Raw genomic sequence first — 23,576 nt, forward strand, 5'->3', positions numbered from 1 at the left:
CTCCGCCCCCGATTCGATGACCACGCCCCCGCACGCGCTAGTTTTCAAAACACGGAGATGGCCGTTCTTCATAATAGTCGCATATTTTCGTCAAATTACGACAGAACGCGAAATATTATAAGGTCTATGATACACGTGTACTGCAACGTTTCTTGTCTATTGGTAAAAAGGCCAACATAGAACGCTTAAAATGTGAATGTCAAATCCAGGTTTTACGCAATACTCCTACACATTCCACGGCTCAACTTGATTAATAAAACATGAGATTAGAGCAGCCAATAGGAAAGTAGACACACAAGGCATGGTATCTGCTCACATGGGTGTCATTCTGCGCGGATTGCACGCCAACTAAAAACGAAAACGCAACAGACAGACCCATATTCCAACAGGCAACGAGTATCGATAAACAGTCCGCAGAAACATGATTTGCATGTGACCAAAACGCAATTTCTGTGAGAAAGAACAAAGATCCACAACAGTTCTAAGGACTTAAAGGGATAGTTCACCCAAAAAAGAAAAGAAAATTCTGTCATCATTTACTCACCCTTATGTTGTTGTTCCAAACCTGTATGTGTTTCTTTCTTCTGTTGAACTAAAAAGAAGATATTTTGAAGAATGTTGGTCACTTACCTGACAGTTGATGACACCCATTGATTCCCATAGTAGGAAAAAAAGTACTATGGAAGTCAATGGGGTCCATTCTTCAACATTCTTTAAAATATCTTCTTTTGTGTTCAGAAGAAAGAAATTCATACAGGTTTGGAACAACACGAGGAAGAATAAATTATGACAGAGTTTTCTTTTTTGGCTTAACTATCCTTTAATGTCCTCATAATGTAGGATAAACCAGTACACACATATATAAACACTAAACAGTATGCGCACACTGCTTTACAGCTATATAAAAAAATTTAATATAGCTAAAAACTAAATGTTTATGCCCTCCCACACTACTTAATATTTATACTAATTAAAATGACAACCATTTTCTGTGACCAGAGATATGCAACTTTTCTACAGAAAAAAAAATCACATCTATCAACATAAAGTCCACTTAATGCTGCTGTCCTTTTTCACTGGAGATCCTATCAAAGTACCAGAGAATCTTTTTCTTTGCTGCCATGAAACATGCACTGACTGAATAAAGGGCCAGTCATGTGACTGTATCTATGGTAACTGTTGAGGCAGTGTCCTGCAGGACAGTAGGAGTCTTGAAGAGACAGAGAGAGAGGACAGAAAATTATGAATGTTTTAAATGTAATACATTAATTATATATTATATATATTTCACAAGGGGGAAGGGTCTATAAATGCACTCTGTTACTGACAACACCAACGAGTTAATAAGAACATCTAGACATTTACAGCAATAACTAATAGTAAAACATTTCTAAGCTCCTCGCCACTGAATCTGAACTCTCTTAAACTTTCTCTGCAGTTTCCAACATTACTTTTATTTGCATACGTATTCAAACCCCAAAATATAACATTATAAAAACAGCGGAAGACTTCCACTTGAGATTCAAAATCCTCTGCTTAGTGTTTGACTGCTTTGCACGTCAAGTCATTCTTCCTTTTAATCACTTGAAAAGGTCAGAGCAAAGGGTATGCGAACATGCTCATGTAAAGCTGCCCCACCTTTATACGTTCATATGACTCTCACATGCATGGCTAACGGTGAATAAATTCCCGTTCCAACTCAAGAAGCGGCCCCTGGAGCTTGTTTACCCTGGGAAGCCTTCACGTGACTCTGAGTGCACGTTATGTGCTCGTGGTCCTGTCGCGACTGTTGCTGCTTCCTGTTAGGAAGCCCTGCTCCTCTCGGGACCTTTGTACCGACTCAAAGCTTCCTGTGACACAACCCAAAAGGCATTCCAGGGACAGGAAATGCTGAGGAACACAACCTACTATTGGACTATTTGGGTTTGTCAAAGGAATCAACGAGGCCATATTTGTCAAACCCAGGTTCAAGAGTTACTATTAATAAACTAAAAAAATTATTATTTAAAATAATATATTTTAATTATTAAAAAATGGTAAAGCATTCAATAAAGTAAAATAAATTTATATTCATTTTAATCATATTTTTGTATTTTATATTTGATTTAAAAACTTCTGAGGAATGCTAGATGTTTTGAAAAAAATCTAAAGGATAATTTTTGATCAGTAGAAATTTATGCAAAATACATTCACATTTTTTTAAAGTCGACATGAAATGAAAACTCGCTCTAATGCATATTATAGATCTCAGTGAGAACAATTCATTTGTGAATATGTTTCATTTTTTACTTGTTTTTTTTTTTACTTAAGACATCTTAAAATTCAATCAACAACCGATAGATAGAACCCTAAGTCCCTGCCCTACATACATAAGGATATATGGAAGAATATGTCTGTCACTAAAATTGTGATATTATTATTATAGATTATAATATATAATAGCCAAGCATTAAAGGGATTGTTCTACCAAAAATGAAAATTCTGCCATCATTTACTCACTCTCAAGTTGTTCTAAACCTGTATGAGTTTCTTTCTCCTGCTGAACACAAAGGAAGATATTTTGAAGAATGTTGGTAGCCAAACTGTTGATAGACATTGACTTCCATAGCATGGGCAAAAAAAAAATACTATGGAAGTCAATGGGGTCCATGTCGATCTCTTTTGTGTTCAGCAGACGAAAGAAATTCATACAGGTTCAGAGCAACTGCAATAAGTTAGGGTCTGAAAAAAAATTATTTTTCATTAAAACATTTTTTTTTAAATATAAACATAGCAACATGAATAAAATAAATTACTGAGTGCACTTTTAACCAAAATCACAATGACACAAACAACAAAAATATTTAAAATATCTTTTTTATTACAAACATAAAACTTAGTTCAAACAGGTCTGATCACAACATTGATCAGTGGAACATCTGGTAGTGGAGTTTTGTTTCATTTGGAGTTTGGAAATTGAGTAATTTGCTGCTTTAGCAGTGGCTCACAGCATGATGGTCTGTGTTACGTGTTGAATCTGTGTCTGAAGAGGGGAGAGAGCGCTAGGTGGTTTTGGCTGCCTGTCGGAAGAGAGAGTTCTTCAAACAAGTGCAGAGCTGGTTCATCAGATCTTTATTTTGCCCCTCCACCCAATGCATCTCCACCACCACATCATCCTCTTCTTCCTTCACGTTCACCAGGCACTTGAAGAGAAAGTGCTGTACCGTCTCTGGGTTTTGAGGACCGCCGACAGCCACTTCGTTGGGTTCAGTGGGGGATTCCATTGGGACGTCGGCACCTGTCTCCGGGTTGTGCTGCTTCCCGTTGCTGCCCTCTGCTGTGGTTTCCTCTGGTGCTGGAACAGATGGAGCGGAGGTATCCGTGGCGGAGGCCGGTTGTGCTCTGGGGAGCTCGCGTAGATGTCGTCCCTGTTCTCGTCTCTTCTGCCGTGCGTGAACCCAGGTATTCTCCACTGCGGTCAGGAAGAGGCTGAGCTCCGCCTCTCCACAAGGAACTCGCCTGTGAAGTATCTGAAGATGGGAAGTTCAGTGTTAAACAATTGTGTCAACCAGTGTTAATTTCGTTAATTTTCGTCAACGACATTTTTTTCATAGACGAAAACGAGACGATAACTAAATAAAAACTAGTTTTGAATGACAAAAACTATGACGAAAATCTATTGACATTTTCGTCAACGAATAAAAACTAGACGAAAATGTTAGATAGTGACGATTTGGGAAGCGATCCAGTCTGATGTCCTGCATTTGTGGTAGATGCGCACATACTGTAACGTGCTGATCTACCCAGCGGCACACACGAGTTGGCATGCGCTGCATGTCTCATAAAACGTTAAAACATGTAAACGTCTGGGAGAATGAGTAGAGCAGACATATAGATCTGAATAAGAGTGACGACGCAAAAAAGAGCTATATCCGGTACGGTTTTCCGTGCGCACACACCTGACCCGAAGCGTGCAGCCATTCACACATAGACACCTATACAGCGCGCGAGTACAGAATTGAGCTCTCTTTCGTGTCTGAATGGACAAATACACACAACATTATGTCTAAATGTTCGTTTTGGAGAGTATTCATGTAAATTATGTTGGTTATGTCTTAAACAGTTGTGAGTGTATCGTATGTGCATCAGTGCATGGGATCCGCATGTCATTGGACATGATCCAATGTCTTAAAGTGACAGTGGGTAATAAACCTGATGTGTCCTTAATATTGATCAAGCAACAAAAGAAAAAGACATTCACTGCTCGTTAATAGCTTTAATAAGGATTAATTATATTTAATTCATACAAATAAATATGTCTGCTTGAAAGAATAGAGAATGATGTATGCAAGTAGTTATAAAGAATTCATATATCATTCATTGAAAAAAAGTGGTTTTATTTAAGATATTTTTTAAGTTACAGTAGTTAAATCTGTATCTGTATTGCACGTTCAAACTTCAAAATCATTCATATTAGCAGGTTAATATATGTTTTCTCTGGAAGTATATGGGTTTTGAGAAATTCTAAATAAATGCATTTAAATTTAAACCCATTATATTTTAGTCGACTAAATCTACTGTAGATTTAGTTGACTAAAATCTTATTGTATTTCGTCGACTAAAACTAGACTAAAACTAAAACAATTCAGATGACTAAAATATGACAAACTAAATGGCATTTTAGTCAAAAGACTATGACTAAAACTAAATCAAAATTTGCAGTCAAAATTAACACTGGTGTCAACCACTGTCCATCTGGAAAACCTACAGCGAGTTGATTTGAGAAAAAAAAAAAAAAAAGGGTCTGCTAATTAATTTCACTAATGATAAATAACACTAATAATTATTACACTAATAATTATTATTTTACGTTAATTATTTAATAATAATAATAATAATAATAATTGCTTTATATGAGTTATTTAACAATATGGTAACACTTTACAATAAGGTCTCATTTATTAACATTAGTTAATGTATTAACAAACATAAACTAACAATGAGCAATACATTTGTTACACTGCTTATTAATCTTTGTCTATGTTAGTTAATAAAAATGCAGTCGTTCATTGTTTGTTCATGTTACTTCACAGTGCATTAATGTAAACAAATACAACTTTTGATTTTAACAATGTATTAGTAAATGTTGAAATGAACATTAAGATTAATAAATACTATAGAAGAAATACTTCATTCTTAGTTCATGTTAACTAATGAAATCTATCTTACTATATCTTACTATAAAGTGTTACCAATAATATTAATAATAGCATTATTTAATTTCATTATTATTTTATGTAAATTATTTATTAATAATAATTATCATTATTTTTATAACAGAATTTTTTGTGCTTAACTTCCCACTAATCCCTGATAAAATAAATGGAAACACAGCGTTGTTTGAAACTGACTCTCTGTTTACCTTCAGGTCTGCGAGGATGTTCTCCAGCCAGGCACACACACTCTCTGTGGGGCTGATGTCAGTGCAGCCGATGCTGGGCGCCTGCGCCTGTAGCTCCGCCACGGAGGGCTTCAGTACAGTGAAGATGAGGGGCTTACGGGCCTTGTCCAGCTTACGCTTCTTACAGGGGGGCGACTGAGAGAGAGTTAGAAAGAAAATTAGTTTTTGTTAGTTAACCTAAGAGTGTTTACACCTCATGTAAGAGGTCTGCAGCCTAAGAAATACAACACAAAAAAGATGCAATTTTTCTTTAAGAATAGCTGGCTGTCAATAGAGGGCAGCAAAACACAAAGTTCACCTTGGCCTTGAGTTCAATGACCAATGCTGTATCTATCTGGAGTCCTTGTGGCACTCGTGTTTGTCTGCTGCTGTCAGATGAATAGCACACAGTTTCACGACAAACCCATCAATCCCACACAATGACAACCCGTCAACCCAAACTTGTTTGTGTTTTTTATATCAGTGTTATTGTTCATTAAAACTAAAAACCCTCTCCATTAACTGAAATAAAGCTGAAATAAAATAAGTATATTAGATGAAAAACTGAAATGACAAAAATCTCACCTTGGCAATTAAATGAAATAAATTAAGTTGAAGTACTAAAATTAGAACTGAAATAGATAAATAGAGAAAAAACCCTCTAAAACGTATAGTTATAAAAAAATCCCAAAAAGTACATAAAAAATACTAAAACAAAAATATAAAAATACTATAACAGTATATAAATAATACTAAAATAACACTAAGTTTGAGATTAGTGTAAAACATTCATTTCTTAGTAATTAATTACAGATTACAATATGATGAAAGTGCCGATTTCTCTGTAAAAATCAACCAAATTGGTTTCTACTTTAACAGTCTCCATATATATATATATATCTGATTCATATGCCACTGTAATATGAGTGTTACCTGATGTGCGTTTTTTCTTCCGCATATTATGCAAACAGATATATACATGTATGGATGCAGTAAATAAGTGTCAACAACAAAGCCACCCATGGACTCATTTTGGCATTATAAGTGTTGCCATAGAAACAAATCATTTGCATCTGAACAGCTCAGTGCAGAATGAGTTTTTTTGGAGTAATTCATGATGTATATAACCACTGAACCATGTTGTACTGAGACATTAAAGGTGGCGACAGACATATTTGACTTTTCCTGCTCATCAAAGCTGATTTACGAGCAGGAGAAACCGAAGCATTGCTCCAGTCACATGTCTCTCTCCTCCTCAAACAGAGCATCTGTTGTTAGAGCAGATAAACGGACAACATGACTCATCACAAGCCAATAGACCGACCCCCTCAGTGCCGAAAAACACACCACTCCACACCACACCCATCAACTACTACTGCAGTCACTCACCAGACAAACACCTCTCATATTTAGTCCTCCTGTGGGTGACTTGTGGTTTTTGTGACCGTTAATCCTAATTCAAGACAAATCACACAGGTAATCTGGCATCCATCTCAGGATTTTACTCCACTTAACACCCCATTGCTTCTGTCCTGTCTGGATAAACAACACATTTAGTACACAGTAGACCATACATCTTAACTATGTTCCTCATATTTGATAACTACATTAAGCAGATTCGATTTAGGGACAGTCATCTAGTTATGGTTTCTGAATAACTCCCTGTGCTGAAGTTGCTGGTACTGCCGTTTGTCAAATTTGTCATGTCTCAGCAGACAACAGTTAAATGATGGTTTCATATAGGGTCATTGTCAGGGGGGCACAGCCAGGAGGATGTCGCATGGGGTCCCGTGAACCCTAATTTACATTTTAAGGTAGACAAATGTACAAAAAAAAGATTTTTAAGACACTAAAGGGTTAATTCACCCAAAAATGAAGATTCTGTCATTAATTATTCACCCTCATTTCGTCCCAAACCCCTGAGACTTTCGTTCATCTTCACCAGCGTCAAAGTGGTAGTTGGGTAGCTGTCGATGGAGTGACAGAAATCTAATTTATTTTGTGTTCCGAAGATGAATGAAAAGTCTTACAGGTTTGGAAGACATGAGAAAATGATGACAATCTTTTTCATTTTAGGGGGGACTAACCCTTTAAGACTGTAGCTAAGTTATCATCAACATAAGATATTTAATATGTAATAATATGTTTAATGCACTAATAATTTGACATTATTAACGTTTCATTCTAGCGGGATATAGGGAGGATTATATTGTGTGTGTGGGGGGGGGGGGTGTATTGCAACAGTAATACTTTATTAAATTAATACTTCTTGACTAAATTAATACTTTATTCATTCGTTTAATTTAAACACAAAATAATAATCAAATACAAATATTATTTTGAATAATAATAATAATTTGTATTATAAAATGCTCTCTACTTTACAGTATTTTTGCAGTAGTAACATTTCTTTATTGATTTTTCAATAAATTTAATATAATTACAATTTTCTCATTTTTTATTATTATATATTATTATATGTATAGTCATATTGAATGGAGGGAAAAAACAGGTTTTCCTTCTTTTTGTCTTTATCTGATCACATGCCTGATTTTATAAGGCGGTTCCCCTTGCAGTCCAGCATCCTTCAACACACGAGGGCGCCATTTTCTGACTTTCAGTCGTCAAACTCAGCTAAGCATGACAAAATCATCCCACAGACAAAGTAACATCTATTTAAACAAAAGCAGACCTAAATCCTCAAGAATATAAAAAAAATATATTTCGACTGCACTAAATCTAAATATGATCAGACAACCTTCATCTTCAGTGTTTTACCTCAGACGTACTGTGCAGGATGTTTTATAGACTGTCAAAAAGTGCAATCTCTACCCATTTGTGATGAGCACATAATGGATGGAAACAGATGAACACACACATCGATCCACACGCTCCCTCTTAATTAATTTCTATCAGTCTTAATCAGGGCGATGCACTGCTTTTATCCCCTCTTCACCGTGAATTATAACCCCCTCCGCCCTGTCCATTATTTATCTGGCGACGCATTTGCTCTAAGTAGGTTGAATAGATCCTGCGTAAAATAGCTTCCGCTCTCAACACCGAGCCTCTTGATGCATCTGAAAGGGCCTCGCTCATAAATGTGAACAAAAAAAGAAAAAAAATTCATGAGCCTTGGGATTTTCTCTGCGGTGAGACATATAAAAGGTCATTATTCAATTATTGAACACAAGATGAGTGCCGCAATGATCAGCGGTTATCCACGGATGCTGACAACTGGGCTCATTCTGCCCTGCTTTACACTTCCCCCAGTACTGCCTGCTGACCTTTGACCCCTCAGCCTTGCACACATACAAACCCCCCCCGCAACCCATATCCCAGGCACGCTTTCAGCACCGCAGGGTCCTTTTCAAACCCTACCTTTTTTGTCTGAGTCTTCACTGTACCCCCTACCTCTCGTGCAATACATTTCACTGTCAAAGAGATTGATCTAGCTTCTGTGCGCTCTGCTAATGGGGCTCAGCTGGCTTCCGAGAGGAAGAATGGACACAGGAAGTGGAAAACAGCACGAATGGGAGAGAGGAAATAAAGCACAGAAGGATGCTGGTACCATCCAGAACTAGACGTGTCTGTATAGCCTTGGAAATCTGCTGTATGAGGGCGGAGCAGCTCGCAGACAGATATGTAGGCCAATCTTTCTGCTCAAGTGCTTGTGAGGAAAAGGGCATCTGGGACTTGGGGAATTCTCCTGAAAGACCATAACAAATCATCCCACCACCCCCTTCTCCATCCCCTCAACCCTTTTTTCCCTTTTATAGCTCTTTTTCCCCTCTAAAGTGCGTGACTTTACAGCACCGTCACCCTGTCTGGGCAACTGTTGCTACGAAGGACGTGCGCCGTGCCTCAGGAAGCAGGTCAAGTGTATCTGATGGAATGGGCTAAAGATGCATTATTAAAAAGAGTGCCGAGCACAGTGAATATTCAGCAGGTGTTGCTTTCCCGCACACAAACACATCAGATAGTATAGGGTGCATGGGTTATGTGAGGACTAGCTGATTCTGAACTAATGCAGGAAGTGGACAGGCACTTACAGGCACAGGTACGTCATCGTAGAAACTCCAAGCCAGGGCCCAGCGCATGGTCCGACCTTGGCAGAACTCAGTGTGTGTTACTTTGGAAACCTGTGAAAGAACAAAAGATGATGAGGATCTCAGCAATGGTGATTCAAACTCAAAATAGGCAGAGAATCTTACAAAAACACATCAAGAAAAGTCAAAACAACCCAGATTTTGTGTAAAGAAAGGATCATTTTTAGGGGTGCACATTTTCATTATAATAAGCACATTTATGTATTCTAATCACTATAAAGTGAAATAATCTCATTTATCTGGACAATTGTAGATTACATATAGCAGTTATCATATATTATGATATGTAAATATTACAGACTGTTTTAATTTATTGGTATCGGTATTTGTTTTAATTTTTTTTAGCAAATTTAAAAATGAAATAAAACAGTACATTATAATTTTGTGATGCCTAAATTTACTGGTGGTAATTCAATTGATTGATTTTACTTTATTTACTTATATATATTTATTTTATTGGTTATTTTCATTTTCATTTAAGGAATAAGTCCATCCCTAAATAATATATATATATATAAATATGCATTGCAGTAATTGGCCATTTATCGGTTACATATATGCATGTTACATATTGTTACACGTTACATTGGTTATATTGCATTGCGCTTATGAGTAATGCAGTATTTGTTTTACATTACGGTAGGCTGCAGGTGTTTGGAGGAAGGGGATTAAATATGCTTGATTGTCAAGGATGCAAAATGTCACACTGCAAAAAAAGAGCGAGATAGGACTGACAGGAAAATTACTTGGGGAAAGATTATGTGGAAGCGTGTATGTGCAAAATCTATGACCGACACCAGACCCTCCCAGAAGTCTTAAATACAGCATCACAGACCCAGACCTGCCATTCACACAGTGGGGAGTGTGTTTTAACACAGATATGTGGGTGTTAGGGGTGAACTAAAGGGTGAAACCAAGTCCAACTGCTCTTCAGTAAAAAAAAACACCATCTGAGTCTGACCTTTGCAAGCAGAGGGCATATACACAAACAACAGATAATAGCAGAGAAAAAGGAGAGGGAAAAGTGAGAGGGTGAACGAGAATGAGAATGAGAGAAAGAACCTCATTAGCATATTAATTACAGCCACAGTGACGAGAGGAGGAAGCGGGCCCGTTTGCTGGACGTTGGCCAGGAGCACAATGACTTTAATGAGGGGTGACAGGACTCCGACACCTTCAGATGAATCAAACGACACATCAGGCCTGAGTCGAGCAGACTGACTGACACCAGGCTAATAACCTGTGAGCAGGACGAAAGCCTTTCATTCACAGATATCACAGCATTCTGACTGTACAGGCACAGGCGGGGGTAATCGAGAGGGGCTGGAGGGGTGACGCGAGAGCTAATGATGCCTAATGAACTAATGAAATCTACTCCATTAGAGCTCCCTGTCGTGGTACGTTTATATGCCACGCTGGTGAAACTCATTAAGATCAATTAACCTGAAGTCTTGGAGAAACGCCCACTCATTTATCTATAAAGATCCTAGAGAAAATTTAAATAGAATTGGGATGCACAATACATTAGTATCATACAAGTTATCATCAGCCAATATGACAGATTTTTTTCAATTTATCGGTAGCTGTTGATATTGAATATTTAATTGTGCAGGCACATTTCCCATATTTTTGCATTTATATTACCTTTGCTATCATCTACCACTCACTTAATCAATAATTTATATATAAAATATAATTTATTAATGCCACCTTACCGTGGTGGAGGGGTCTGAGTACCCGAACGACCCTAGGAGCTATGTTGTCTGGGGCTATATGCCCCTGGTAGGGTCTCCCAAGGAAAACAGGTCCTAGGTGACGGGTCAGACTAAGAGCGGTTCAAAAACCCTTATGACGACTATAAATTCGAGGACCGTGACGTCGCCCGGCATGGCGCAGCCGGGGCCCCACCCTGGAGCCAGGCCCGGGGTTGGGGCTCGTATGCGAGCGCTATTTGCTTATAGCCCCCCAGCTCAGCCGCCATGTGTTGGAGTTCACCCCAGTGAATGAGAGGGTCGCTTCCCTGCGCCTTCGGGTCGGGGATAGGTCTCTCACTGTCGTATGTGCCTACGGGCCAAACGGCAGTGCAGAGTATCCGGCCTTCTTGGAGTCTCTGGGAGGGGTGCTGGAAAGTGCTCCGACTGGGGACTCCGTCGTTCTACTGGGGGACTTCAACGCCCACGTGGGCAGTGACACCTGGAGGGGCGTGATTGGGAGGAACGGCCCCCCGATCTGAACCTGAGTGGTGTTCTGTTATTGGACTTCTGTGCTAGTTACAGCTTGTCCATAACGAACACCATGTTCAAGCATAAGGGTGTCCATCAGTGCACATGGCACCAGGACACCCTAGGCCGGAGGTCGATGATCGACTTTGTGGTTGTTTCATCTGACCTCCGGCCGTATGTCTTGGACACTCGGGTGAAGAGAGAGGCGGAGCTGTCAACTGATCACCACCCGGTGGTGAGTTGGATCCGATGGCGGGGGAGGAAGCTGGACAGACTCGGCAGACCCAAACGTACTGTGAGGGTCTGTTGGGAAAATTTGGGGTCTCTTGGGGTCTTGTTCACGAGTGAGGGAAGGATGGAGCAGGAGATTGACAGACGGATCGGTGCAGCTTATACGCTTATACCGTAATACGGTCGCTGTACCGGTCTGTCGTGGTGAAGAAGGAGCTGAGCCGCAAGGCGAAGCTCTCGATTTACCGGTCAATCTACGTTCCTACTCTCACCTATGGTCATGAGCTTTGGGTCATGACTGGAAGGACAAGATCCCGGATACAGGCAGCCGAAATGAGCTTTCTCCGCAGGGTGGCTGGGCGATCCCTTAGAGATAGGGTGAGAAGCTCGGTCACTCGGGAGGAGCTCAGAGTAGAGCCGCTGCTCCTCCACATCGAGAGGGGTCAGCTGAGGTGGCTCGGGCATCTTTTCCGGATGCCTCCTGGACGCCTTCCCGGGAAGGTGTTCCAGGCATGTCCCACCGGGAGGAGACCCTGGGGAAGACCTAGGACACGCTGGAGGGACTATGTCTCCCAGCAGGCCTGGGAACGCCTCGGTGTCCCCCCGGAAGAGCTGGAGGAAGTGTCTAGGGAGAGGGAAGTCTGGGCATCCCTGCTTAGACTGCTGCCCCCGCGACCCGGCCCCGGATAAGCGGAAGAAGATGGATGGATGGATGGAATTTATTAATGCATTAAAATGTACATTTTTATTTTTAGCAAATATTTAAAAAAAATCATACTAGTATTACATACTGGTGGCATTTAAAATTATTGATTTTATTTTTATTCTTAATTTATTTACACAAAATAGTATAGAATTTTAAAACTGGCCATTTATCAGTTATCAGACATAACATTTTAATTTTAATATCAGTCTATTTATAAGTAATATACCCAAAAAGTATGGAACTTTAATATTGGCCATTTATCAGACATTTAATTTTAATATCAGTCCATTTAAAAAAAATTTTTTCCAGCATTGCACTGTGCAGTAACTATAGCACAAAGTGGTCTAAGAAAAACATACCCCTTGTTTCCGCAGCTCATCTTTCAAAGGTGCCAGGCTACACTTCTTTCCCAGCATGCAACTGTACCACCTGTAGACAGAAAAAAAGGAGTTGTGAAACCACCAGCCTGGACACCTGATCCATGGGAGCACATCAAATAAACCACAGGACTCAGAGCCGTGGGTTGAATATGGGCTCGCTCTGTGGGAACGGTCAGTTGGTCTACTCTTTATATTTTTAAGATATGAGGCTCCATGTTTAATTAAAAACCCCACTTTGACAGGGAGCTTTGATGTTGCGCATGAGACAAAAATCAATGCATATCCACAATTATAAAAAAAGATGAGGCTTCATCAGACAGTGCCCACAGAGAGTAGGAGGATAACAGTCTATGCATGATTGGTACTCAAATCTTAATTTTTTAGCTCAATTAGTTTCTAAATTGACAGAATCTTGCTTTTAAACACTGAAGAATACCTTAAAGGTCAACATGAAGACATTTTATGTCTGTAATGTGACATTTATGAGTTAAAGCAGGATATTTAATGAGTAAATGTAGGGCAAGACTTGATTTGATTCATCAGGAATGGATTGGATTGTGGAAAGTGGATGTTACATATCAGAATATAGCCAGACGTAAACACAAATTTGTTCATTATAGAGGACAGACAGATGGCACCCATTCTTAATGAGTATTTGTGGGCAGAACGTGGTGGCTGAAGGTCAAGTTCACTTTCAAGTGCATTTTAATGGTAACATTTCTTCTTCAAATCTATCATTATTTCTATTAGTGCCGTACCTTTTATGACATTACCGACAATATAAATTACATTATTTCATACATTGCTGAATGCATTTTGAATGATTATTGTGTAAAATATATATATTAAATCTATTCCATTTTGATCATTCTTTTATATATGCTATACATGCAGCTTTTATGAGTTCATAAAATTTAAAAGCTATATTTACAATTTTTAATTATTGATACATTTAATTCATATACATATATATAGTTCATGGATATTATAAAGATTTTTCAATGGATTTTATACAATGTTAAAAAAGTAATGGCATGTGCTTTTTAAAGCCATTAACACTTGAGGCTTTTTTTTCCCAAAGAATAAGGCAGAAAATATATTTTATCATTTGTACTGTAATAAAGGTTGTGTCAAGTAGCATGGCATTTTTCGTGTAATTTATTGTTATGAAAATACCCAGAGATGGCTTCAAAAACACAAACCATTTATTGTTGTAATCTTGTGTTTATTGTCTTAATATTTCATCAGTTAAAATGTTTCTGCTTTTTATTCAGCAACAGCGATAGCTGGATGCCGTTGTCCATATAAGGGGTTTCTTGAAAGGTCATAAGTTATTACTTCTATGAGTACGTTTTAGACTTTCTGCGTGACGGCGCCCTCTGGCTTCTAGTATGAATGAAACAGACATTACATGAGAGTGTTTAGTGCTCCATAATGCTTAAATTGCCTCATTTTGGATAATAATAAAACGTAGTCTAAAACATAGACTATCTTGTCTCTTTGAATTTAAATAGAGACATTCACATTGGCCCATAAAAAAACCTCTACGTGAATCTACTTGACCGGAAAAAGTAAGAATTTACATTTTATTAAAAGCTCAAAATGTTTGAGTAACATTGGTTTTGGTTTATCAAGGGGCAATCTAGCACAAGAATGAGGGAGCATAGATGAACACACATTACACTGCATATGGAGCCTTAGGGGCCTGACAATCGTTTCATTTTGTGTGATGAAATATTAAAGAGCCCTAATATCCACACATGTTCTCCAAACTGGAGTGGAGGGAGGCTGTGTGGCACCCCGGCACATGGCACGCTCCGTTAATAATGGGGTACTCCAGCATCTATTGGGGCTTGAAAAGGGGGTGTTTACGCATTTTCTTTAGTTATCAGGGCCTGAGGAGGAAGTAGTAACAATTACAATTTCAATAGCACAGATTGTTTGGCATGAGGAAAAATCAGAGTTGTATTTAGGATGTAAGCGAGACAGGAGGCGCTGGAGGAAGACTGGCAGTAATTACAGATCTGAGGGGCTGGAGAGGAAGAAGCATCTCAGAGGGCCAATCAGAATGCCTGGCTGGCTCTACGGGCACCTGCTGACGCACACACACACACCGCTTTTGCGACAGTCTGCTTGCATAGTCTAAACCCATGAGAGAGGGAGCTGGTAACAGCGAGATGGAATAGAGCCCAGCTTTCCCTGCGGTCACCAGTCAATTCTCAACACGTGCAGGAGATGAATAAAACACACAAATGTTTAAAACTACATGTGATATCTCATGCAAACAGTGAAAATTAAAAGATACCATTAAACTTTTCTATACACACACACACAGCCACGCTCCTCTCGTTCCTCAGCTCATGACGTGGTTAATCAGGCCTAATGTTGGTTCCTCCGCCTCACTCCAGCGCTCCACTGACAGTCCTGGCACGGGGGGGCTCGTCGTCTGCCCCAGTCACATACACAGCTGCTCCCGTCGGGTGGCCCGGATACCGCCTCGGGTAATTATTTACTTTCCCTGTCAATTAATTACGCAAACTCTGTATGACAGAGCCATCCCAGGATCCATCTGCCCTACCCCTTTCATCAGCGTGGCCCCTTCCCCTCTTTGGCTCTCTCAGTATAAAACACATCCTCTACAGACCTGGACACACAAGGCTGTTTATTCCCTTCTCATTACGCTCCTGACAGCCCCTCATGTGTTGACATTGGTGCCAAACTGATATATCAGTTGCTATTTGGCCATTTTGAGAATTAATAGAAGGCCATTTTGGATGATTAACAGAAGTTTGGGTTTCATAGTGCACATTTACTCTTTACAAAAATGTCTGAATGAATTTTAAGTGAATATTGTGTCAAATAAATAACTATTTTTTGCTCTCTCTCTCTCTCTCTCTCTCTCATTTTTTTGATACATATATATATATTTTTTTTCTTTTTTCTTTTCCCATGTTTGATTATTTTGTTATGTACATGCTGTAGCGCTTTTCGTCTGAGAAAGGTGCATTACAAATAAAATGTATTATTATTATTAATATTAATGTCAGTGGACACCTGTCCACAGAATCTGTATCTTCCATTCCAACCTCTCCACCACCATGGGCAAGACCAAAGAGCTGTCAAACATCAGGGACCAGATTGTAGACCTGCACAAGGCTGGAATGGGCTACAAGACCATTAGCAAGAAGCTTGATGAGAAGGAGACTTTTGTTGATGTGATTATTCAGATATGGAAGAAATACAAAATTAAAAATCAATTGCCCTCGGTCTGTAGCTGCATGCAAGATCTTGCCTCATGAGGTAAGGATGATCATGAGAAAGGTGAGGGATCAGCCCAGAACTACACGAGAGGAGCTTGTTAATGATCTCAAGGCAGTTGGGACCACAGTCACCAAGCAAACCATTGGTAACACACTACACCGCAATGGATTGAAATCCTGCAGTGCCCGCAAGGTCCCCCAGCTAAAGGCAGCACATGTACAGGCCCGTCTGAAGTTTACCAATGAACACCTAATGATTGAGAGAAAGCTTGGGAGGAAGTGCTGTGGTGAGATGAGACCAAAATTGAGCTCTTTGGCATCAACTCAACTCGCCGTGTCTGGAGGGAGAGAAATGCTGACTATGACCCCGAGAACACCATCCCTAAAATCAAGCACGGGGGTGGAAACATTATGCTCTGTGACTGTTTCTCTGGTAAGGGTACAACAACTTGGGGCCGATGGACGGGGCAATGTACCGTCAACTTTTGGACGAGAACCTCCTTCCTTCAGCTAGAACACTGAAGATGGGTCGTGGATGGGTCTTCCAGCATGATAATGACCAAAAACATACCGCCAAGGCAACAAAAGAGTGGCTCAAGAAGAAGCACATTGAGGTCTTGGAGTGGCCTAGCCAGTCTCCAGACCTTAATCCTATAGAAAATCTGTGGAGGGAGCTGAAACTTTGAGTTGCCAAGCGAAGGCAAGAAACCTTAAGGATTTTGAGAGTATCTGTAAAATGGAATGGACTAAAATCCCTCCTGAGATGTGTGCAAACCTGGTGACCAACTACAAGAAACGTCTTACCTCTGTGCTTGCCAACAAAGGTTTCTCCACCGAGTACTAAGGCATGTTTTGCTTGGGGATCAAATACTTATTTCACTTACCGAAATCAAAATCAATTTATAACCTTTATATAATGTGTTTTTTTCTGGATTTTTTGGCTGACATACTCTCTCTATCCGTTAAAATAAACCTACCATAAAAATGATATAATCTTAATTTCATTGTAAGTGGGCGAACTTACAAAATCAGCAGGGGATCAAATAATTATTTCCACCACTATACATATGTATATATATAGCAGTTTTAACTATACTTTGTTTTGTATACCAATTTGGGGTGGCCCTTATTGTGATTGTGTGTGTGTGTGTGAGACCTAAGCCTCTTCTTTAGTTGCAGACTGTCATGGATGATCCTTTTCACAAACTCCAGCTCTCCACCCTCTGCCATGATCTCAGTGACCCCCCCTGTGTTGATGGAGCTGGGCGGAGGTCTGCGGGAGTTTCTCGAATTCACCCCCTGACGGAGATGAAAGAAAAGAGGGGAAGAAACGGAAGAATGAATGGATAACAGCTATTGTCATGTGCACAAAGAGATAGATACTGCTGGAAGGGGGGATAATGTCTGTTGAAACACTGGAGCTGAATGTACCTTTGCTTCTAACTGGTTGGCAAAGAAAGGAGGGTTGCACATGCAGAAATCATAGACAATGGATTCTTCCTTTAGCGCATCCATCAGCAGAGTCTTTTGGGGCACCTTTACCACTGCAACACACACATTTATGCGGTTCAGTGGGTTAAATTACATATAAAACTGTCAAGCTCTCTCACTGCATCACACACAAACCATACCTACCTTTAATGAGCTCTGCCAGGTGGTTTTGCTCCACGTTCTTCTTCGCATAATTAAAGCAGATGTCATCCACTTCTGTGGCGAGGAAGAACCAGCCATTCATTGTGGCTCCCAGCAGGGGGTAAATACAGGAAGCACCAGTACCTGCACACAGCCAAAACCCATCATATCACAAGCTTAAATACAAATGAAATATGATCTGCCTGAGTCTTTACGTAAACATATTCATCATGTAGTGAGACACTTCAGATGAAAAGTGCGATTCAAAAAAAATTGTGAATACTTTGTTATTGTATCAAAACTAAGCAAAGAATGAGGGAGCATTCTGAGTCTAGTTAACAGGGATGAGTATTCACTGTGCAACATATCAGTTAACTAAATTTGTTATCTAGGATAGGAGAAATCAGATGTAACATTAATACTCCTAACTGTATTTCCGGATAAAAAAAATAAAAATAAAATAAAATACTATTAAATAAAAAATACAGTACAATAAAATCTGAATAAATACCTGAACTAGGCTATTTATATATAAAAATATGAACATAATTCACTAGTCAGCTCTACTAGAAATGTTGTGCTCTGATGCATGCTATATTTTTGTCATTTTCGCTGGAAAACATATGGAATTAAACAAAAAGTACAATAGCAATTCCAAATGAAATTGTTACACAAACATAATTTTACTACTAAACATTAGGACTCTCAAGTAAGTATTAGTATGATAATATGAAGTGCAAGCGACTGCCTGACAGAGTGACGTATGAATATAATGCAGTTAGACTGAGGCAGGACAGATATGGCCATCCATTATCCAGTCAGCAGGCCTTAAAATGGACTGAAATTTAGCAGAACCGAACAAAGATGATACCCATAAGGTCTGAATAAAAGAGATTTGGGGTTATTCATCATGTGTGTGACACTAACACCACTAATCTCATCCCAGAGTTGACAAAGGTCTTCCATCTACAATCTAACCAAATCAGCAGAGCCACAACTATATCACTCACACAATCTGACACAACGGCCAAAGACGTCCATCTGAATGTGTATGGATGCAACACCAATGCTTTCAGGGTGACGAAATAAAGACACAACTTTTCAGAGACTTTTCCGTATATAGCTGACAACAGTAAACTAAAAAGGCTGCATGCTAATCACAGCTTCGCCGCAAGAAATATCCAAACTAAAAAAATGTATATATGCTAATGAATTATGAATATTGATAGACAATTTTAATACATAAGATATTTGTGTATATTTTGATCATTATTATATTCTTGTTTTATTTTATTACACACACACACACAAATATACATATCTATATTAATTATTTCTAAAAAATATATGTCTTAATATATTATATTTAATCTCTCGACAATTGTGTCCCATCTATACCGAAAACAACAGTAAACATGGACAGTTGCTAAAGTATTTAGAGAGACAGGACAGAGAGGATGGATGTGATGATGGTGGTGGAGTGGAATATTTTAATTCAGAGGATCTGGTGGCATGCGACTGCCAGCACTGTCTTACTCTCCTCCAGCCTGTGTGTGTGTGTGTGTGTAAACCAATAAGCAGCACCTGCCAAACCCCGTTCCACCAGCCTGCAGGACTGCAAAGAGCTTTAACAGGATAACACCAGTGAGTCTGAGCTGGCATACCAATGTCGATGCCCCTCCGTGGGTTCCCCTGTCCCCCAATCAGGTCCTCCACCCAGTGGATGTAGTTAAGGCGGAGCGGCACAGTGGGGATGAGCCGTTCCAGAGGGATCTCGATGGTTAGGCCAAAATCCTCTTTCAGCAGGGTGCACGTGAGAGCCCGAACAGCCTCCGGGTCTTTAAAGTTGAGCCTGTGGGAGGGATGAGGTTTAGTGGGGGGTAATAGACAGAATAGTACAGGGAGGGGTCAGCTAATAGTCACTCTTAGAAACACACCATATAGCCTCCTCTCAATTCATTAGTGGTGAATGAAACCATGCAGAGAAACACAATGAAGCACCAGCTACCATTAGTTTGCAAAATTGTATTAACTCTTACCCTATTTCCCACATTTTTTAATGTAAGAAATGCCTTCATAACTCAACTCTGCATCTTAAATATTTTTTTGCAGATTTGCAAAAAAAGGTAGATAATACAAAATTATTTTGATTTGATAATAAAAAATGATTTTTTTTTTCACAAAATAATAGAAGATTTTTCAAATTATATAAATATATATATCAGCTTTAATGCACTTATCAAAATGACAAAAGCAGTCAAATGTCTGTTTTGATGACAAAAAGAAATATTCAAAATGTATAATTTAACTTGCAATCTGTGGAAAATTTTCACATCTTTGTGACAGCACTTGCCTTCACCTTACAAATGGTTGTCGAAAACAAAAATGCTACGAAATGCACATAATATTTTGTGGGAAAGTGATGTGTTAGAGCAAAATGCACTATTTTTGGAATCATCAAAAAAAAATTATTGGATCTCATTCAGCAAATATGATGTAATCATCACCAAGATTAGTCCTATCCACTCTAAATTCATAATGTACATCTTAAAGCATTCTATGGTGGTAATGTCACGTTTCTGCGGTTATAAAAGCGAGGAGGGGTGAGAGGTGTAATTAGGGTGCTTTCGTACACTCACACCTCTACAGATGTAATTAAACGCTCCATGCAGCAGTCCATGTCTGGCACCTCTGAAGGGAAGCAAGATGTGCATGTTAGCCGCGCGGCTATGATGCTGTGGAACAAAGCCATGGTGTGTGAAATGCTATTTTGCAGAGCCTTTAAAAACACCTGCACCCCACCCTAAGCTTTAGAGCTCTAATCACAAAAGGGCTATGTGACATTAAGGAGAGAATGTGTTCTTTCAGTAATGACTGTACTGGGCTTAAAGGGATGTGCAAGCATTATGAAATTAAACAGCCTGATGATTGTGATATTACATTTGACGTAAATATGTTAAAGATGGAAATGGCAATGTGCAAGAAAAAAGAAAAAACTGTAAATCTTTTTGGCTACTCATTGGGATGTATGGCCGATTGCTGGTAGGCCAGAGGAAGATAGCAGTCAAGTTTTATGAAATGGTTAGACCCTGGTGAGAAGCTGTGGTTTAGGAAGAGCTTTTTTTTTTTTAAGTTGAGAAATATGATGCTCAAAAAAAAGACAATTGATATAACAATCAGGTTTAAAGCTTATAAGATGTGTGGGACAACATAAAACCACTGACTGCTTAATAGCATTGGCTGATAACTGTGGAAATAAAATCAGCAACCATTATAAATCCTATTAAAGGATATACCTATAATGCATACACATATATAATGGCGTCCAATGTCTAAAACTACCAGATTATGAAAAATAAATAAATAAAATTATATAAATTGTATGTAAAATATACAATAGAAATAGAAAAATTAAGAATGAATAAATTAAGAAATATATTAAGAAATATATTAAATAATTTATACATTTTCAAAACTTGCTAAATTAACATTTTATTAAATTATTTAATGTTTTTAAAAGAAGTCGCTTATTCTCACCAAAGCTGCATTTGTGTGATGAAATCAACCAGTAAATATGCTGAAGTCAAAACATTTCCTAAATCACTACTTTGGAGATGAATTTAAAATCGCTAGTGCATGCAAGGAGAAGGCTCTGAGATGGTGTAATATTCGTTCCGATGATGGGAAAGAATTATGTAGTTATGCAAACTATTCTCAGAGGGTGCTGCATATATGCATTAGCAATTTGGAATTTATCTCCAAAGTGGCGCTTTAGGAAACGTTTGGCTTCAGCATAACTTCTGCTTGCGTTCATGTAGAGACAGCTTCGAATTAGTTCCCTAGTTCGGCTGTGGTCTACTGCTCTAGATAATACAATCAGTTCTGGCTGCTATTTGTTTTCTCCTCATGAATGGACTATATTCCAGAGGATCACCACTGAAAACTGGAATCTCCCTTGTAGGAAGTGAGACTTGTTTCTGCTGGGTCACAAATAGATCAGCCAGATCGCGTTGTCTTTGCAGGACAGGACCGAGATCAATACTAGTAATGTTAGAATTTCTAGCTGTACTGTGCTGGTTATCTATATCCGTTTGATTAGAAGTAAGTTTTGAAGCATTCTGAGTTCCATGGACGATCCTTTTTAGTGGTGCTTTAGGAATTGTTCTAATCCTATTGAAATGTAAAGGACATGGTTCAGAATCAATGAGCAAATATTAATTCATAGCATCTCTTATTTTGAGAGATGTGTGGGAGCAGTGCAGTGAACTTACTTCAGAAGCAATGAGATGAATTTAAAATAGCTAGTGCGTACATGGAGAAGGCTCTGAGATGGGGTAATACTTATTCTGATGATGGGAAAGCATTATTTAGTTATATGCAATCTATCTCAGAGGGTACTGCAATGCAGCACAAGATCTGGCTAATATGGCAGAGCTAAATTTACCATTCAACCTAATAATAATTGTCTCTAGGCTTCCTTACAAGCGAAGAGAAAAATGGAGATCTACAGCCTGTGAAATTCTGGAATGTTCTCAAAAAAGGCCAGACTTTACTGACTTGGTAGCTTTCATTGAGAAAGAAGCAAAGATTCTTTTAGACCCAGTCTTTGGAGAGATTCAAGATTCTAAAACAAATTCAAATGTCATAAAGACAATGTCCAAACAGTCAGTCATACAAGTCTACTAGTAGGAAATGTTATTACTACCGTTACTCCCATTGAAGCATCAAAAGAGTTGTCAGGATGATGCAAAAGCTGCACTTAATAAACCTAGTCTCTTTTGCTCTTATGATCATGCAATGGAATCTTGTGTCAAAATGGCAAAAATATCACAGGAGGATAACACTGAATTCTTGAACAAATGGTCTTTGTTTTGTTTGCCTCAAAAAGGACATTTGACAAAAGCTTGCAAAAGGCACCTCACCTGTAGCCTGGTTAAAACCAGACCATTCTCAGTAGTAACTGAGTTATGGTCTGGCAAAGCTTCATTAATAACTTATTTCCAAAGGGGCGTCACCAACAGACGTCGCTCAAATGCTTCTGGGCGCAACTGGATAGGCCTAAAACCAATCAGAGCGATCGTCATCGTGTAAAGCCATATGCGGCGTCCATATTCGCCTAAGTTACACTACGGCATAAAAGTATGTACTCTTTTTGTGAAGAAACGGTTTTTACTTTTGAATGTGTAGCAAAAAAGTAGGCAAGCTTTGGGACAGACTACTTCGTCATCTTTATCGGACGGATCTGTCGCGTGCGTCCTGTCACCTAAACTGCCCTGTCAATCATCTTGTCACAGTTAAAATCCTCTATTAAATCTAATTTAATTTCCTACGGTTTCGGAGAGAAATGTAGTAGCACGTTCATCTGGCAGTGGGTCTTTCATGGAGACTGTCCTCATGTGTTTGCAATTTGAATATAATAATGCATTTAAAAGTTAGTTGATGCGCTTCACCAACGGACGTCGCTCAAATGCCCTCTGGGCGCAATTGGATAGACCTAAAACCAATCAGAGCGATCGCCATCATGTAAAGCCTGCCTCAACGTTTCTGATTGGTGCCGCGATTTCGACGGATTAGAAATGGGCTTGAATGAGCTCTTTGCCAGACTACTTGCAGAGCAAAT

At 39.0% G+C, this 23,576-nt stretch overlaps 1 protein-coding gene across 3 annotated transcripts in view; it reads right to left on the reverse strand.

The window, feature by feature from the left end:
• Window positions 1–2,838: 2,838 nt before the first annotated feature.
• Window positions 2,839–23,576, reverse strand: part of mettl16 (methyltransferase 16, N6-methyladenosine) — a 37,728-nt gene continuing 16,990 nt past the window's right edge. Inside the window, exons 3-11 of one of the 3 annotated variants that reach the window (XM_081371215.1) lie at window positions 19,621–19,808; window positions 17,960–18,100; window positions 17,756–17,868; window positions 17,481–17,623; window positions 13,044–13,113; window positions 9,469–9,558; window positions 5,402–5,575; window positions 3,204–3,509; window positions 2,846–3,059 (exon numbers count right to left, since the gene is read on the reverse strand). In XM_081371215.1, the coding sequence (XP_081227341.1) occupies window positions 3,042–3,059; window positions 3,204–3,509; window positions 5,402–5,575; window positions 9,469–9,558; window positions 13,044–13,113; window positions 17,481–17,623; window positions 17,756–17,868; window positions 17,960–18,100; window positions 19,621–19,808 (1,243 nt within the window). In that variant the 3' untranslated portion in view covers window positions 2,846–3,041. Of the gene's footprint in view, window positions 3,510–5,401; window positions 5,576–9,468; window positions 9,559–13,043; window positions 13,114–17,480; window positions 17,624–17,755; window positions 17,869–17,959; window positions 18,101–19,620; window positions 19,809–23,576 lie in introns of all 3 variants that reach the window. The other 2 variants (XM_081371213.1, XM_081371214.1) reach the window with 2 other exon arrangements.

This window comes from Scardinius erythrophthalmus, assembly GCF_964197995.2.
Source record: "Scardinius erythrophthalmus genome assembly, chromosome: 7".
NCBI classification, from domain to species: domain Eukaryota; kingdom Metazoa; phylum Chordata; class Actinopteri; order Cypriniformes; family Leuciscidae; genus Scardinius; species Scardinius erythrophthalmus.